At 45.6% G+C, this 17,954-nt stretch overlaps 5 protein-coding genes across 5 annotated transcripts; 1 reads left to right on the top strand and 4 right to left on the bottom strand.

Moving 5' to 3' along the window:
- Window positions 1-695: 695 nt before the first annotated feature.
- On the bottom strand, window positions 696-8,507 carry Pmar_PMAR006265 (hypothetical protein; the record flags this gene model as incomplete). The annotated part of the gene is made up of 33 exons (XM_002774592.1): window positions 696-869; window positions 968-1,081; window positions 1,190-1,273; window positions 1,527-1,578; window positions 1,913-1,990; window positions 2,041-2,101; window positions 2,477-2,571; window positions 2,619-2,698; window positions 2,784-2,907; window positions 3,112-3,211; window positions 3,256-3,339; window positions 3,620-3,720; window positions 3,772-3,920; window positions 3,966-4,035; window positions 4,083-4,181; window positions 4,387-4,488; window positions 4,564-4,635; window positions 4,691-4,781; window positions 4,835-4,939; window positions 4,989-5,076; window positions 5,120-5,261; window positions 5,478-5,558; window positions 5,704-5,803; window positions 5,857-6,365; window positions 6,413-6,484; window positions 6,542-6,632; window positions 6,821-6,974; window positions 7,019-7,138; window positions 7,180-7,331; window positions 7,379-7,472; window positions 7,526-7,625; window positions 8,012-8,228; window positions 8,449-8,507. 33 exons carry the CDS (start codon window positions 8,505-8,507, stop codon window positions 742-744), a joined length of 3,768 nt encoding a protein of 1,255 aa, XP_002774638.1. The 3' UTR covers window positions 696-741.
- Window positions 8,508-9,814: 1,307 nt separating this feature from the next.
- Window positions 9,815-10,986, bottom strand: Pmar_PMAR006266 (hypothetical protein; the record flags this gene model as incomplete). The annotated part of the gene is made up of 5 exons (XM_002774593.1): window positions 9,815-9,819; window positions 9,868-10,120; window positions 10,264-10,351; window positions 10,405-10,509; window positions 10,901-10,986. The coding sequence occupies 5 exons, from the start codon at window positions 10,984-10,986 to the stop codon at window positions 9,815-9,817; spliced, it is 537 nt and encodes a 178-aa protein (XP_002774639.1).
- Window positions 10,987-11,572: 586 nt separating this feature from the next.
- Pmar_PMAR006267 (ATP-dependent transporter, putative) lies at window positions 11,573-13,992 on the bottom strand. Its single transcript, XM_002774594.1, has 3 exons — window positions 13,886-13,992; window positions 13,432-13,704; window positions 11,573-13,378 (listed from the first exon to the last, which is right to left on the bottom strand). The coding sequence occupies exons 1-3, from the start codon at window positions 13,979-13,981 to the stop codon at window positions 11,858-11,860; spliced, it is 1,890 nt and encodes a 629-aa protein (XP_002774640.1). The 5' UTR covers window positions 13,982-13,992; the 3' UTR covers window positions 11,573-11,857.
- Window positions 13,993-14,362: 370 nt separating this feature from the next.
- Window positions 14,363-15,089, top strand: Pmar_PMAR006268 (60S ribosomal protein L23, putative). The gene is made up of 3 exons (XM_002774595.1): window positions 14,363-14,380; window positions 14,570-14,770; window positions 14,818-15,089. Exons 1-3 carry the CDS (start codon window positions 14,371-14,373, stop codon window positions 15,021-15,023), a joined length of 417 nt encoding a protein of 138 aa, XP_002774641.1. The 5' UTR covers window positions 14,363-14,370; the 3' UTR covers window positions 15,024-15,089.
- Window positions 15,090-16,118: 1,029 nt separating this feature from the next.
- Pmar_PMAR006269 (conserved hypothetical protein) lies at window positions 16,119-17,623 on the bottom strand (the record flags this gene model as incomplete). The annotated part of the gene is made up of 6 exons (XM_002774596.1): window positions 16,119-16,205; window positions 16,254-16,358; window positions 16,409-16,652; window positions 16,689-16,761; window positions 17,176-17,307; window positions 17,359-17,623. The coding sequence occupies 6 exons, from the start codon at window positions 17,621-17,623 to the stop codon at window positions 16,119-16,121; spliced, it is 906 nt and encodes a 301-aa protein (XP_002774642.1).
- Window positions 17,624-17,954: the final 331 nt, after the last annotated feature.

The raw sequence follows: 17,954 nt of genomic DNA on the forward strand, positions 1-17,954 counted from the left end.
GTAACTCACGAGTTATCTCCCGGGCGCGTGCTTTTCACATACCGCGCGCGTTTCCCTAGATGTGATAAATACGAAGATGTAGCGAAGGGAAAAAGTTGTAATTGGACTTTACATATTCTGCCTCAGCAAAATTAGTTGTATAAGTGTTTACTTCTATATAATTTAGGCTGTGTTGGATCCGCAAAATAGGTCGAGTTTGCGAATTTGTTCTCTAGAATCTACAGAAGACCCCAAACCAAGCCTATGCAGCTGAGAAGATCAGAACAGTAGCGATAGATTGCTGCTCGCTCTACCATTACAGTGATTGATCCCAAGGACTGCAGCATAGTCGGGATCCGACTCAAAGAGATACCAAAACTCTATTGGACTTACGGTATTGCAAATCATCTTCCTCAACGACAGTCCAGATGGACCAACGACTACATTTGATTAATATCGCCACCGCAACACTCACAGCACTTGGAGGATTATCGTACAACTCGGGCGTCCGTTCTTAGCTCGTGAATTTGTACTTCCTACCACTCCATGCACATAACCATCAGAGTCGAACATGAAGGTAGAGGATCGGGCACAAAATGGGATGATAACAACACGGTGCATGCCCCTAAACACTGGCTATAGTCGATCCATGCGATGGACAGCTAAAACAACCCATAGCCCTCTGCATTTTCGAACAATAACACACTGGGACTTCGGAAATGTTTCGGCAAATGTTGGAGTGAATCCAGCACGTACGAGCCACTAGATATCGACATCACCGAAGAGCTCTTCGAGGACTTCCCCGTCAGTCTGCTGCCGAGGAGCCGCCGCTGAAACATCTTCACCCTCGGTTCGCTTTCGCAGTCGACGCTTCTTGCGCTCGAGCTCACCTACGGCGTGAGAATCATTCTGGACTAATAAAAGTATACCATACAAGTCCAGAAATTGGAAACTCATTCCCATAGCATACCCAAATGATAAAACTTACGCTTTTTAGATTTCTTATCACGCTTCGTTTCAGCGCCACTGCTTGCAGAACCCGAGGCCGCATCGTTATCAGACTCCTCACTACTCGATGAGGAACTCGTAGAAGACTCAGAATCTGAAATCATCCAAGACAGATGACTACTCGACTATGCACACTATGAAAACCGTAAATCTACAGACCCTCAATTCTGAATATGTCCAGTCCTTTTTTCCCACTCCCTACCAGATGAGCTCGGCTCGTCGTTGATGAAGTTATCCTCTTCAACAGCCTTAGAACGCTTCTTCGCTGCCGCTTTCGTGCGCTTCTCTGAGAGAAAAATGAAGTTTCACCCTAGTGATATGAAAAACACTAGTGAAAAACATATTTCACGACTACTGCATATCACCACGAATATCGCGTTTTCACCGAATATTACGCCATTTCACATGAAACGGGGCGTGAAACTCCAATGAAAATATGACTAGTTTCATACAAGTACACCCAAAACCAGGTGATATCACTACCATAAAGCGAACATGGCATTCCAGACAAAATTCCATACAAAGCAAAAGTGACTTACCTCCCTCATTTGCGGATCGTTTGCGCTTCCTCCCCGCTGCAGCTTCCTCCTCCTAAGGAAGCGGAAAAAATCGGAAAATCGAAAAAATAAAAATAAAATAAAAAAAAATTAAAAATCAAAAAAAAATCAAAGAAAATATTGGCTTTCGGGATTCCAATTCACCAGAAATAAAAAAAATGTATGGCATTTTTCATACAAATACACCATAATTTTATTTTCATGCTCATTTGTATAGAAAATAGTCAAATAGAAATTGTAATCCAATTTTTATTTCTGGAAAATTGAGATAAATTTATTTTTTTTTGCAATGATATCGGAAAATCCAATTTTCCCATACCATTCCAATTTTGCAAACACCCCCACCGCAAGAAAAATGAGTAACCAACCTCCTCGTCTTCTTGGCCCATATTAGCGACACTTGAGCGGATATTATCCATTCTACTCTCAGCTTCTCGGTCCAGTTCCTGTACACATCATGTCGTCATTTCTACTGTCTTACCATAACTCTGCCTACCTCTCTACGTTTCCTTTCCTCCTCCTCCCTAGCCTCGCGGTCGCGTCTCTCTCTTTCCACCCTAAGCGAGTGAAACATCCATTTAGCGACGTACATTACGACGATAATATGGTATACGAAATTTATACATTGGAGTTTCACCCGTGATATGAAAAACCTTAGTGAAAAACATATTTCGCGACTACTGCATAGGGCAAATATCACCTTTTTCACCGAGTTTTACGCCACTTCGCGTAGACCCGGGCGAAAGTCCATTGCATACACAGAGTGGTATATGATACTACTGATACCATACATCACTCTCTGTGCACAATATATAAATTTTATCTACTGCTCGAAGATTTTATAAATCTATAATGATAAAAAAATAGTAGCAAAACGACTCGATTTAGCGAAGCGTTGTTAAAACACACTTTATTTACACTTTTCCCCCTACCGCTCCTTCCTCTCCTCCACCAGCAACCTCATAGTCTCTTCGTGTTGACTCTGCGTCGACTCCAGTTTACGCAGCCAATCCTCCGCCTTCCTCGACTGAACCACAACACATTGATACCACAACTTCGATACACGCGTCTTACCGTATCCCGGAGATATTCAAAGTGCCTTTTGAAGGCTTTAGAGAATATGTCCTCGGGGGACTTCATCTCCTTCATAAATGCTGATAAAAGAAAAATGCACGTCAACGAGCATCGAGTGAGCCAAAGTAGATTCCAATAAATCTCACATTTCCATATATCACTTACTCTCAGGGTTGTTGATATACGTCACATTGAATATTTTCCGCTTCAGGATCCTCGGAATTGCTTGTGTTGGCGTCGTACCAGCGATGGTTTCAATCGACCGGAAATGCCCGAGGGCGCACCTCACCTGATCGAAAATATATTATATACTCGAGAGAGTTGTGGTGGTCAACTACATGTGCTGCTAAAAATATGAAAATTCTGAGGGAAATTTGGAAAAATTACCGCTACACAAAATCATGTTGATTTCTCCAATATAGCAGAGAAACTTACGAGCTCAGTTGAGGAAATCAAACATACACTCCCACACTGCGACAGAGTATTAGCTCACCATAAGTAGAGCTTTCTTAACCCATTCAGCTTGATTCTTCTTCGTACTATCCAGGAGTGATGCCGCTGCATAGTTTTCCAATACCATAGCAAGATTATATCTGCTACCCTATGAGCCACGCAGACCAGGCCATGCGATGCTCACTTGAATCGGAGGTTCTCCGGCCATATCACAACAGCCTCATTCAGCATTTCTATACTCTCATTGTGACGCTCTGCTAGGAAGTACCTGGATGAACCAATCCATAGAGATAACGAATATAATACTACTAGTTGAATATATGTTTCTTTTCCTCAGCTGAGCTCGAGGGTTTCCTCACTAATTATAGTTAAGTTTATATACAAAATAGTATAGAATTGTTCAGAAACCAATAAGAATTTCCCATAATTTCCATATTGCCATCAACACATGTAGTTGACCATGTGCTAGTGTCTATAATATCCCCAATAATGATTTTTCCTCCTTTACTCTCTATCTATATACATTCTACACAAGCGCCATAACTTACGCATTGGACAAGTAAAGCACCAGAGATTGCCTTATCGTGCCGTCACTCCCCGTATACGTCTTCATAGCGCCCTCATAACACTTCACAGCCCGACGTGCGGCCTGAATACCAACAACCATCAGCTTCCCGACTCATTCCCATGTACACCATACCGCTTGAGCCGCCGCTGTCATTTGTGGAGGAATCTGCAGCGCTCCATGGGACTTATCCGCTCTTTTTTTCTCATCTATCTCAGTCTTCACAGCATAATACTCATCAACGTAGAGATGACCAAGATTCGCCGAGGCCGCCCAGTTCCATCCTATGTTGAATAATCGTGATGAGATTCTCGCGGAGGGCAGTCTACCAATCGAATGCTCCTCCACTGAAGTCAATAGATCTATCGCCTGTTGTTTCCTGCCCCGATGACCCAGAACCTAATTTCATACCATAATTATTGCAATTCCAACCACCCAAGACCTACCGCGGCGATACCCATAATGGCCGACACCGCGTGGGGAGGCGACGAGGGAGTCCCATGAGGCGTACCGTGCGGCTTCGGTGGAGTCGATCCACTTATGGCCTAAACATTGAAAAAATATACTGGAATTTCACCACCCTAGTGATATGAAAAACACTAGTGATAAATATTTTACGACTACTGCATATTACCGCGAATATCGCGTTTTTCACGGAGTATTACGCCACTTCACGTAAAACGGGTGAAGCTCCAATGAGATCGATCCCATATCTCAGCAGCTACCAAACATGACCGACCGCTAGCTTACCTTGAGGTAGAACTTAACAGCCTTGTTCATGCTGTCCTTCTCATCGATTGGCGTTTTAGCATAATTAGATCTCACATGATCAACATGCATATCTCCGAGAAGCTGAGGAAGCGTAATTACACTACTACTACTACTACTACTACTACTACTACTACTACTACTACTACTACTACTCACCTCGTAGACATAAGGATCGCTATGAGATCCACAATTATCTCGAATAGTGTTTATACCGGCAGCAGCGTTATGCTGAATACCACCACAACAACAATGATCGTTTCCAACGTTACTATTGTGAAGCTACCAGTTTATGATGTTGCATAGAAGCTCTACATAGTGCTCCCATAGTATTGCCACCCTCCTCCAACGGTACCGTATCCATCGCTTTACGATACCTCAACAGGTTACAAAAACAATACGTTACTAACAACAACCGAGCTGTCCCTACCACTGCTCAGCCTTGACCAGATCTCCTTTGAAATTCTCATAGATTTTCCCTATACGTACCATCGCATCCGTGTAATCAGGCTGCCTCTCGAGCAGACGATGATATCTATCATCGCAACGCTGCATAGAAAAATAACGAAAAAAGTTTAACTCACGTTTTCAGTGCCCTATCGACACCAGTCATCCCTCCATGGGTCATCGACATAGCCTCGTAACAAAGCCCCTTATTGAACACTCGAGTGCCTGTGAGCAAGCATTGCCATGTAATATCCTCATAAATTCCTACGCCACAAAGCCCTGTATTCCTCAGCCTTATCATCATTCTCTGCCGCCTTCAGCATTAGTGCCTTAGCCTTGGCCAAGTCGTCCAAGGCACGTCGTGGCTCCTTAGACACCGATGCTCTGATCGCTCCTCTAGTTATCAATGCCTACAGCATATAACGCAGAAATTGCACCCCCAAAAGCTGACGACAGTATGAGAACAAAACTATAATTTACAATATAAATCTATCCTAAATAGTGTCCAAACTCTCATGCTTCTAAGCTCAGCTGAGAACTGCATTCATTTCGACTCTTTATTTCCAAAAATCTCGTCGATTTTAGAGTTTTCAGGAACATGCCAAACGTCCCCATTGCCTACACACCTGCACAACTGATATATCCTCCTCATTATTATCCTCCTTAGCAGACAGGAACTCATTCAGCTCCTTGAGGCATTGTCGAGCCTATTAAATAAAACAACAATGGAGTTTCACGACCGTGATATGAAAAACACTAGTGGAAAACATATTTCACCACGCGAACTTCGTGTTTCTCACCAAGTATTACGCCACTCCACGGGTGAAACTCCAATGCACATTGCAATGCTACCTCAGCCTTCGTCAACGCTCCCATGTTTTTCCCACCGAGAATGAGGGAAACATAAAGCTTATGGCGTTCGTAGTCCAAACTCCGATCGCTAGTACCATGCCTGAATCAACCGACCACAAATTTTTCACGCGCCACAAAATTATCGCATCTTACTTTTCCCTCGCCTGTTTAGCATGAGTAGTAACCCCTTCAACCAGTTCCAACGCCTTCTTCGTATCACTCGGCAACGGGGCGTGTCCCAATTGCCGCGCCAACAACAACGCTATAGAATCGTCAAACCGCAGACCTCCATGAGCCACAGTGTTATCCGTATTAGCCGCCGAGACCGCTTGCAACTGCAAAAGTTTCTTGCCGTGATGCACATGCATTTTCCTGCCAGTTTCGGAAGTATCATTAGCCGACGCCGCGATAAGCCCAGAAAGAGCCGTGCACGCCAGACGCTCCGTGCTTGGCAGCATAGACGGTATGGGCGTATCCTTCGTACTCGACGTATGTGAGTAATGTACACTCCCCAACGGTAACTGCTTAGTCGCTTCCTCATAAAGCCCTCTAGCTTTCTCAATATCCCCTTCTGCATGAGTAATCTTAGCCTTCAACAGACATATCTCGGTGAGTAATGGGCGTACCCCTTTACCACACGTTCGAGCCTCAGCCGCCTCAGCCTAGGACAATTTCACTAGTTTCCATCAACAGAGCGAGCTGAGCTTACCAGCCGCCTAGCTGTCCTAAGATACCTCTTGCGACTACTCTCATCCTCTTCCGCAGCAGCAAGCACCAGACTCTGAGATCAACCATGCCTCCCAGGTTCGATCCCCGCCCGGGGCATTTTTATTCCCACCTGTCGAGCTAATATGGTCAACGCCACCGGATGATCGCCTGCCTGCTCAGCGAACGCTGTTTCCTGCGCTAAATGCCCAGCGTCCAGGGACCTGTGCAGTAGCTCATACACTCCGTATGATAATGTGGGAATATTGTGAAAGTATTAGACTTTCGAGAAAATTTTGGTATATAAGTTCGTATATATACTCCTATACTGTAAGTAGTGCAGGAGCTCCCAAGTTCAACTGAGGCGAGCGAATACATACTCTAACACTGCCATATAAATTCCCAGTACTACCCATTCGAGCCCTCTCCTGCTTGCAGCACAGCAGCTGCCGCCGCCACCACATCCACATCTGTTCCTCCGCTCTCCTTACACACATTCAAAGCTCTAACAATAGCTTCCTGGGCCTTTGGGAGGTTGCCCATACGCATGTGGCACGAGGCAATACCTACGATCAATTCACCAACTGTCTTATACAGCCCATAATACTACCAAGTCTAGCCGTATTAGCAACCTTAGCGGTCGCTGGGTTCCGACTGCCAGCCATTTGCAATACCAATCTATACTCAACCAACGCCTCCTTAGGCTGCTCCAATAGCAACAGCGCCGCACCTAATACCACTCTTTCATCAATTCCAATTTGCTAGCCTTACCTCTGAGCAACCGTGCTCGGACCATATCAGCGATTCCCCCTTCATTAACCATCGGGCCCGCCTTAATAACGTTGCCAAGATGGGATACGCATTTGGTGAGGTACTCGTGACCAGTGATCGTACCACTCGAAGAGTCGGCCGTTCGTATATAACTGCTCAATGTAGGTATACAGTCAAATTCCGAACTGAGTATTAATACTTGCAAAATTCAGTCCAAGCTCGTGACAACCACGTTCGTGGGTCGAAAGGGTTGAGATTCTCTCCCCGTTGGTACATCTCCATAGACTTCTTCACTAAGGCAATAATACACCGTCACTCGCCACGAAATTACCCCACCTACTATTACCGGCCTCATCATCACCATCATACACAGCCTTCTGCATATAAGATGCTCCCATCGCATCATACATGAGGAACTGCATCTGGTGTAGTTGACTGGCATACATCTGATACCACAACGACAATGACACACATCGAATAATTGCAGATCACAGCTTTTTGAGACTTTAACGCCTTCACAGTACTACAGTACAGATTAGACGGCAGTAAATCTAATACTTTTCGCCGATTCCTATAAAAACTATCGTTAAAAATCGACATCTCGTTTAAATTCACGGATAGTCTATTTACCGATGAGCAGATAACACAGGGATGATTTTGATGGGAAGGATCAAACTGAATGCTGTGTATCCAAACGCCCCTCGAAACCTTCACGACAGATTTTCATCATGCGTAATGAGCTCAGCTCTACCGCTCCCCAGTGAACTCCTAACGATGCGATCAACCCGTTTACGGAGTAATAGATTCAATCCCCAACTGTCTCCCATAAGACCTGAATGCTCTCAAGCTCCTTATCAGTAGCAGCCTCCAACACTTTCATCATATTCTCCGTATCGTTCCTTTGTCGGAAATACTCTATCGCCAGGGCATGCCATAACTTCAAGGGCACGAGCTCCATCCGGAGTAGGTCGAGAATCTTATCGCCGTCGTCGGGCAGGTCTTTAGTATTCAGAGATACCCAGTCATCAGATGAATCCACTGGGAAGTATCTAATACGCAAAAAACAATGGAGTTTCACCCGTGATATGAAAAACATATTTTACAATTCACTTATATTATCGGTCGTGAACACATACACGTTTTATAATTCACATGGAGTATTACGCCACTTCACGTTGAACTCCAATGATCGAGAGAATACGCCAATAACAAGTGAGAACCTCATATTAACACCACCGACTGGAGCTCCAATGAACCAGCCCGACTTACAAAGTGGATTCGCCGTCGTACGGAGAGGCTCTGGCAATGCCGCCGCCGCCACCGCTCATGAGGAATTGTCAATATTAATGATTCGTGAATGGATGAGAGTAAACTTGCACACTCTTGCATTCTTGAAGCTTCCTCAGCTCCCTAACACCTTCCTCCGAGGAAGGTGCCCGAGGAAGTTCCTCGTAAAACTAAAGAGTCAAGGCTAATCACTAGAACTTGATTGTAGCTTCTCAGGGCGTCAGACTATAAAGTCTATAGTACTTGCTTATCATGACAAAGTTTTTGGATAGCTTAATCAACCCGGATAGCAGTGATAAGCTCATTTATGGTATTCTGAGAATACCATACACAGAGAAGCGGCAGAGAAAACTCTTCCCTGTGATTCTGGAGGTCTATAGTACAGACCTCTGGAATCACAGAGAAGATAGTAGTATGGACTACTTTCAAGACTAGACTACTTACATTGAAAGAAGTATAGACTCTATACTACTCTATATAAGCGTTTTACCATCTTCTATCTCAAACTCTCGTTGTTGACCAGTTCTCTGTATATGCTAAAGTACCCATTATTGAATCAGTAATAGGGAAGTTGCTATCCAGTACTTGAGAGATGTGAACCCTACTCAAGGCACTGCATATGCTAATCGCGCATATTGCATTTATTCCACAGTCAGCAACTTCAATGTGACCGGTAGCGGCTACCGGGTAGCCTTCAACTCAGCACGGGCTTGTTCATGATAATTACTATCACGTATGCTTAGCACCCTCCACTGTTCTCGTAGTACACAGTGTTGCATTTTGATCGCTGCATAGAAGGAGTCTTTATGACAGAACTCTTACCCTATCCTAACTAACACGGAAGCGGAGCGTTCACAGTTCGGTGAAAGAGTGCACACGAGGGAAGCGCATGTCGAGTAAGGTCGAGCTACTACGAGTAATTGGGCACGCTTAACACAACAGCTAAGTTGTCGTTGGTTTTCGTCTTCCTCGGGTCGATTTGCTCGATAGCACTGTTCCGAGAGTGAGAAAAATCCAGATGGTGACGTTCAGGAGAAGCCGAACATGATATTCACCATTCAACATCTAGCTCAGTCAGTAAGACCGTTGGGCTGATAAAGCGGAGGTCATAGGATCGATCCCTTGATCGCTCCTATCATTTCAAGTGCGTTCTTCACGAGAACATGCCTGTACGCATTCCCGCCTGAGGCACCCAGCAGGCCAGCCAAAACCACCCAGAGGTACTAGTCTTTCACAATTCTCGACCCACTCCTATACTTTACTCATACACACAACATCATACGTCGAGGCGTGAAGATATAACAAACAAGAGGCGATAATGAACAGGGCCATTCGGAGGGTAATACCATCAATCTGACAAAACAACTATCGCTGACATATCCTCCCAAGCAGCCATCATACGGCAAGTTCCCTCTTCCTCCTCATGCTCTCCAGCATCCGGCCGTGAGCACAACCCTGACGTCTTCCGATCCGCATGTGGCACCTCCTCAGGCCTCCATGGTGTCCAAATATACTGCATAGGTCCAGGAGGAAGTGTTGGAAAATATCGGCTACTCGAGCTGCTACCAACACCGAACATTTGCCGCCATGCTGCTGGTTGAGATGAATGAGGAGCGCCTTCCGGTAGAACAGCACTACTAGCGTTTAATTCAACCTGAGATGTGAGGCCACAGACAAGAAGAGGCAACAACGTTGATGATAATAGCCAATTCTAATCGAGATAGAACTATCCACTCCTCACAAGAAGTGTCAATGGCGATCCCGAGACCATGCCGTCCCCAACCGGTGGTACCTCACCTTGAGCGGCGGAGGCAACAGAGGTTGGGCCATAAGCAGTAACAGCAGCGCCCCCAGCACTGGTATAAGACACCCCGCGCAAAGAACCCTGAAGTGGGGCAAGGCATCATGTACGGTTAAACTAGCCATAATAGTACTCACTGGGCGAGTGTGACGAGCCCAGACATCTCACTGGCCGACTCTAGCTGCCTCTCCTTCTCCTTCACTTGACTATTGGCCACCTCTAAACTCTCTTCTCGTTGTTTCCTAAATGAGGATGCTGCAGCGACCGACGTCCCTCTCAGGTCGCAACGAGACGGCTTTTCCTGTACGTATTTCGGCGCGGCTCAATGTTCACCCGTAGAATATAATAATAGAGTTTCACCCGTTCAACGTGAAGTGGCGTAATACTCCACGTAAAGTTGAGACCCGTACGTCTTCATAAGCGACAACACCATTGTTTTCTGCGAAGTGAATTTTGAGATATATTTTCACTAGTCTTTTTCATATCACGGATAGAACTCCAATATATAACTCTTATCTATAATAAGCAATATCAATATTATAAACTATACTTCGTGAATACCCAAATTCCTAGATATAGGCTTTGCATCAACAGCTCGTTAGGATTTACCCTTTGCACGCATACCCATATTACAATTGCTCCTTCACAGTATCATTCTCCTCCTCCAACGCCTTGTACGCTTTCTCCAATGATTGATATTTCCTCCTCAGCTTAGCCATATCCGCCGACTCTCGAGCTACTCTCCACTCCTTCGTATCAGCTGTAGACGATGTTGAGTCAATACGGCTACTCGACAATCTACGTCGCCTTGACGATAACGATGCACTGACCAGCAACAACAGCGTCAATTCCATGGCAATGCCTTGTTCAGTATAACCCCACGTCAATGGCAAACTTTTGACTCACAGACTTCAGAGCAGATACGCGGCACAGTCCACTTTCAGTGTATGAGAATCCCCACAGTGCGAGGCTCATACAGCGCGATTTCAAATTCGTATCACACAATGGAATTCAGCCTAGTAAACTGATCAACAAGCCCCGTTCACCTCCTAGCACTATCGTATTCCTCTCCGGACTGGACATCCACCAGAGCGTCTCGTGCTGCTCCTACCGTACGGCGACGACGACCACGCTGCTGACTCGCCCAAATCCGACCGAAAATCCAGTCTAACGGGTTAAACAAAAATCCGAGAAGAATGTCTTGATGATTATTAAATAAAAACACAAGTGCCTGCTGGCCATCTCTTGAGGACAACACTAACTCAACCCACACTGTATTTCCTTTATAGAGAATAGTCGCAAAGGTAAGACGAGTTGCTCAAGGCCACCCATTCCAGCATAGCTAATCGAACCCCTGGTCGTAGATGAGCCTCGATGAGAGAGAGATAACAGTGAGTGCCTATTGTTCCAAGTTCAGTCATGCATACTAACAAGTTACTGATCCACGACTGTACAGAATACCGCAGTGAGAAATGCCATAAAAATGCCAACGACGTACACATCTCCACACTGTTGCATTCAGATGATGATATATTACATTATTATCAGCAGCTTATCACTACTGCCATAATTACGAGAGGCTAGAAATTATTATTTCCTGTTCGCCACGACAGTCTTGGCGACCTGGGGAGCCTTCTTACGGTGACCAGTCCGAAGCACTTGCTTGGTCAAAGACTTCTTATAGTCCTCAATGCTGCCATCCCACCTCTTCACACCATGATCAACCACCCAGATCTCCTTAGCCACTTGAGAGATAAGACGGAAGTCATGACTAACAAGAACGAGACCGCCGTTGTAGTTGTTGATAGCCTTTGCCAAGGAGTCGATACACGACATATCCAAATGATTCGTCGGCTCGTCCAATAGCAGTACATGAGGGTTAGAGAGAGCGACCAAGCAGAATGCTACTCTAGCTTGGAAGCCATGACTCATAGTCTCCATAGGTTGAGTTTGCCACTGCCCAGTGATACCGAACTGCCCGAGCTTTGATCGCCACTCCTCGATATCCAGCACCTTCTTACCCTCCACAGTGGCAAGGCCATCAGCAAACTTGTCCCGCATAAACTGTAAAGGCGTCTTAGTGAGATCGAGCTGATCCGTAGAATGCTGATTGAACCTTCCCCACCGTAAATGAGCATGACGTGAAATTGTTCCGAGATTAGGTTCCAACTTTCCCTCCATTAACTTTAGCAATGTAGTTTTACCAGCACCATTAGGACCCACCAAAGCCACTCTCGAATCGAGATCAATACCAAAGCTTATATGCTTGTACAAGATGTCCTTAACCTTGCCACTGTAAGCGAACGTGACATCGTTAAACGAGCACACTGGAGGGGGCAACCTGTCGCACTCCGGGAAGCGGAATGAGTACACTGGATCCGGCACAGGCTTTTCAGTGAGGCCAGCCTCGACCATCTTATCGATAATTTTCTGCTTAGACTGAGCCTGGCGTACAGCTTTCTCCATACCACCACTAGTAGCAATAAACTGCTTCAAATGCTTGATGTCATCTTGCTCCTTTTTCCACTTCACCATCTGGTTGGCCTCATTCTCAGCACGCGTGCGCACGAACGTATCATAATTACCACTGTAGTACTCAAAAGTGCCCTGGCAAGTCAAATGCCATATATTCGTACATACACCGTTGAGAAAATCTTGCGAGTGCGATACCATAACGAGAATCTTCTCGTACTTTGACAAGTAGTTTTCCAACCAAATACATGCCTCCAAATCGAGATGATTCGTCGGCTCATCCAGCAACAACAAAGTCGGTTTAACAAACAACGCCTGGGCGAGCGCTACTCGCATTCGCCAACCACCACTCATATCTTTCGTTTTTTTCTGAATCATATCCTCCTTGAAACCAAGACCAGTGAGGAGCTCTCTAGCCCGAATCTCGAAGGTCTGAGGGTCCAGCTCGTCCAGACGAAAACCGATCTGCTCGACAAGATCAATGTTCTCAGGATGGTTCTCCATAATATCCATCATAAGTGCCTCGAGCCTCTTCTGCTCCGTCGCAACATAACTGATAACGGCCTCGAGAGCAGTCTGCTCTGAAGGCGGATATTCTTCATGTAGTAGCCAAATATCAACATAGTCAGGAATATCAACCTAAAAGAAACAACACGTAAATGATCAAACTTCAATACGGTGACTGTACTCACCAAACGAGCGGCCAAAGCTTGCAAAATGGTACTCTTTCCGCTGCCATTGAGACCGATCATACCATACCTTCGCCCCATGTTGAGCTCAAGAGTGGTATCTTTGATGTACTCCTTGCCCTCGATAATCATACTGAACTGCTCAATCTTGATGTCCTTGGCCAAGTACTGTGACGTGCGGTGACCAGTGATAGTAGCATGCTGTAGAATCTCGGGCTTCTCGATGGCACTTGCCTCGTTGATTTGCTTCTCCAGCTCGGCCTTGCTGTCCACTGACTGAAACAACAATAGTGTGGGAAAATATGCACATGGTCAACAACATATGTCGGTGACAATACGAAAATTCTCCTTCTACTGTACACTCCTAAAATTGCTAAGGGAACTCCTGAGCTCAGCTGAAGGGACCAAACATACATTCCAACACTTAACAACAACAGTTCAACAAATAGGCTTATACCTCTTCATCGCTTTTAGTGGATTTGTATCCGCGTCGTTTTTCCATAGCCTTTTGCTTGGCTAGTTTTTTACGTTCGGCCTCGCGCTTGTTAACCATGGAGTAGGAGTAAAAAGGAAAAAAAACTACCCCGACAATACGACGAATAAACTAATCTCGACTCTGGAAAAATCAGTTTCGATATTGTCTCGACCTTCTAACAGTAGTTTGCAAAACCCGGAATTTGAGTCCGTAGCGCAGCGTCACGCGCCACAAAACTATTTGATACTTCTCATCCAGACAGTTCACTCCATGGTATAGTCGTTCTACCACAAATTCAGCCACACCAACCAAGATACGCTAGCCTAAAGTTGCCTTTATGAACTCGACGTTGTCGTATCGATTAGCTGGGCGTGCGCTACTTGCAAAAACAGAATCTCGCTCGCCGACAGCTTGATCGATACTACAACTTCCCTCCTCGAGAGTCAGTTCAACCAACCCCCATCACAATGAAGAGAGGTAATACGGTATGCGGCATAGGCCTAGTTGTTTTGGGATTCGCCGGCGCACTATATCATGTTTTGTTTGACTAGGAGCACGTTTACCTTTCGTATTCATTCTAGTAACTTCGTATATGCGACATTATTGAGTATCGGAGATTGCATCTGGTCGGATATTGGATTTGTGAATATCTTCATTTTTTCTTAGGACGCGGATCCGGAGGCGCTAAGATGCGCATCACCCTTGGTCTCAACACCGGTGCTATCCTTAACTGTGCCGATAACTCTGGTGGTAAGAACCTCTACACCATCGCTGTTAAGGGCACCGGTGCTCGTCTTAACCGACTCCCTGCCGCCAGTCTTGGAGACATGCTCATGTCCTCTGTCAAGAAGGGAAAGCCCGAACTTCGTAATATTCTTTCTCGAAAATTCCTTCCCGACTTGTGTTTATTCTAGGTAAGAAGGTCCTCCAGTCCGTCGTGATCCGTCAGCGTAAGGCGTGGCGCCGTCGCGAGGGTGTCTTCGTCTACTTCGAGGACAACGCCGGTGTTATCGTCAACGAGAAGGGTGAGATGAAGGGCTCCGCCATCACTGGTCCCGTCGGCAAGGAGTGCGCCGAGCTCTGGCCCAAGATTGCCTCTGCTGCTCCCACCATCGTTTAAATCTCTTAACGTTGTGTGATGCTGTTGAGTGGTCGACATCAGACGACCTTTCTCTTGGGGGGAATTATGTATGGTGAATTGAGTTTAGTCATTTAGTAGGAGAGGGTTTCTCCTTGGTCTCTCCGAGAGACTAAAATTTTCCATTGGATGGTAACCGTAGCAATTTGATGGTTAGCGAAGGGCGTTAATAAAGCTTAGGCCTTGTTATTAGGGGAAATCATATTCATATAGTACAGAAGTAATTTTGAGAGGAAACCATCAGAGCTTAGTATTCAGCGCAACTCTTCATCTTATCGCTGAAGTTATTTCTTTACATGGAAATAGTACGAAAATGACGTTTTTTCCCAATAATCTTATTCTATTGAAGATTGGACAATTTTCGAGCTGACTCCTTCCGGAAGCTCGTCCAGAATCATCATGATGCTGTCCTGCAACATCTCGACGACTTCTCCTGGTCTGTCGCCAATCTCTGTTAATACTTGGTCACCTGAGCTCATCAAATACTCTACTTCAATTCACGAATACATAACGTTCTACCACTATTTCCAATGCCATGCTCAGTCGCAATAGGACGCAAAATAGTGAGTAAATGACGAAGAGCGTCGACCTATAGCAATACTATGGCGATTTGTGTCCATCCATTTACCACGCGTTCTTCGGAGTGTTTCGCAATGAGCACAGAGGCAGGCGAAGATGTTAGATAGGTCCACCAAGTGTCGTTTAACTCTCGTTGTAGTAACTGAATCTGGTCGGATGGAAAAGAGTTTCAATCAACTCTCACCGTAATAAGGTCTGTCGTTTTGTCGAGTACTGTCACATCGGTGTCACCATGGTGAGATGGTGAAATTAAGTCATCGTACCTTGAACTGGGAAGATGTGACTAACACGTGTTCGTCGAAAACTACTATAACTAAACGAGTGTTAAATGACCCCTAGACAACAGAACGGAAAAGGCTGTTGAACTCTGAGAAATATTTCCGACCCTTTTAATAGAGTAGCCTCAGTTGACGCTTTCGGACGACTGCGCGGAAACACACGAGCTCGCTCAAACCTGAGAACTCATCAGCTTTCAAAAGTGTTCGCCTAGCGGCATCATCACGCATGAGCAGCCACTTCGTTATTTGGCTCATCGTCCTGTGGTACTGGTGTCGAAGCGCAAAGTTTTAATAGGGAAAACTCGGCCTGATATAAGTCCATACATACAAGCCATAGAGAAGCTCTATAATGCACTCTGCGCTCTTTAACACGGACAACTGCATCAATTGCGTCCACTTGGTCGAACTCAGTATCGATCTCCTTGAATAGCTGCGACAACCTCTTTTCCTCTGCTGCTATCTACATCCCTACAGTCACTAAAATGCTAAGCATAGGCGCGTACATCATACCTCGGATAGCATTGCCTTGACTTTATATGCAGAAGCGGCTACTGTCTCTTCTACGCCGTCCGAAGACTGTTCGATCTCTTCCTGGACATCACAACGAGTGCCAATCGCGCATGAGTCGTCACTTTTCACATCAGCTGAAGAGCTCTCTGACTCCGACTCGTTACCGTCTTCCGTTGGGGAGTCAAGTTCTTCCTCGGTGAGCAGAGGTTCTCTATTTCTGGCTCGATTGAACGCCTCCGAAGATCTAACATGAACATCGCAGTGGGCCAATGAGGACGACCTCTTGCCTGTAGGGCACTGTTGTCGCTGCTTCGTGGAGGCACATAAGGAGTCTGTTAGTCTTATCAGGGTCTCTACCACAAATAACTGATACGAACAAGGTGTGGTTACAGTTTGAGAATCGCCTTCAGGGTATAGCTGGACACAGAGACTTCAAAAACGTGTCCGGATGATCAACTTATATTAGCACATACCCTACATACAGGGCCTCCTAAGGCGTGTCCGGATGATCAACTTATATTAGCACATACCCTACATACAGGGCCTTCTAAGGCGTGTCCGGATGATCAACTTATATCAGCACATACCCTACATACAGGGCCTTCTAAGGCGTGTCCGGATGATCAACTTATATTAGCCATACCCTACATACAGGGCCTCCTAGAGGCGTGTCCGGATAAACATAGCATATACACTGCAAACAGGGTCAGTACGGATGGTATGCGCGTAACAGAAGTGACTGTATTATAAGCACCGCTAAATCTCACCTTTCGAAGGGTCTACATCAATCCTTCGATGTAACGCGTGCTCTATACTAGAATGCGATAGTGTGACGAACTCCAATTTAGCTTCTCGTGTCACCACTCGCTCAGCAGAGATCTCTCTTACTATCTCTGCTCCTGAGGCAAACACCAAGTTGGCAGTGTGCATCACGGTAGTCCACAACTCACCGAATCCCGTCACGATAGAGACCTCCATCACAATATCATACAAAAACTTCACTGGGGGTCGCAATAGGAGCTTTTCGGTCAGCTTAGGTCGGGCAATCAGTGCGCCAAGGTTCCGCTGATTTTGTGCTATTAGTTCTGATAGCATCCTTTTATCAGTTTGTTCAGCGGGGTGGGGATCAGCTGAGGACTGATCCCGCTCTCTCGCGCTGTTCACTTCGTTGGAGACCCTCTCGGTTGCATTACCACACTTCGATGGGTCAATCATAAATAACTTTCGTATACATACTGGGAAAATTATTCCTTTGTGGTTTGATCCTCGCTTCCTGGGCAACCTGTCAACTATATTATGCATGATATTAATTGTTGGAGTTCATCGCGAACTGTGAGCCTATTCTTAGTGGTTGTTTGTATGTTGCACCTCAACTCTACTTCCCTGTATTGCGATACTCTACCCCAGAATCTGGGGCCCAGATCAACCGACTTGCGTGCTGCGATCAGCCCCTACACTGGGGTACGACGCGCCGTCGAAAGAAGCAGATACAGTACGCACCATATAGATACTCAAAATACGTATGCAGAGGTAACTTTTTCAGAAA

This window comes from Perkinsus marinus (assembly GCF_000006405.1).
Source record: "Perkinsus marinus ATCC 50983 genomic scaffold scf_1104296958234, whole genome shotgun sequence".
Classification (NCBI taxonomy): domain Eukaryota; phylum Perkinsozoa; order Perkinsida; family Perkinsidae; genus Perkinsus; species Perkinsus marinus.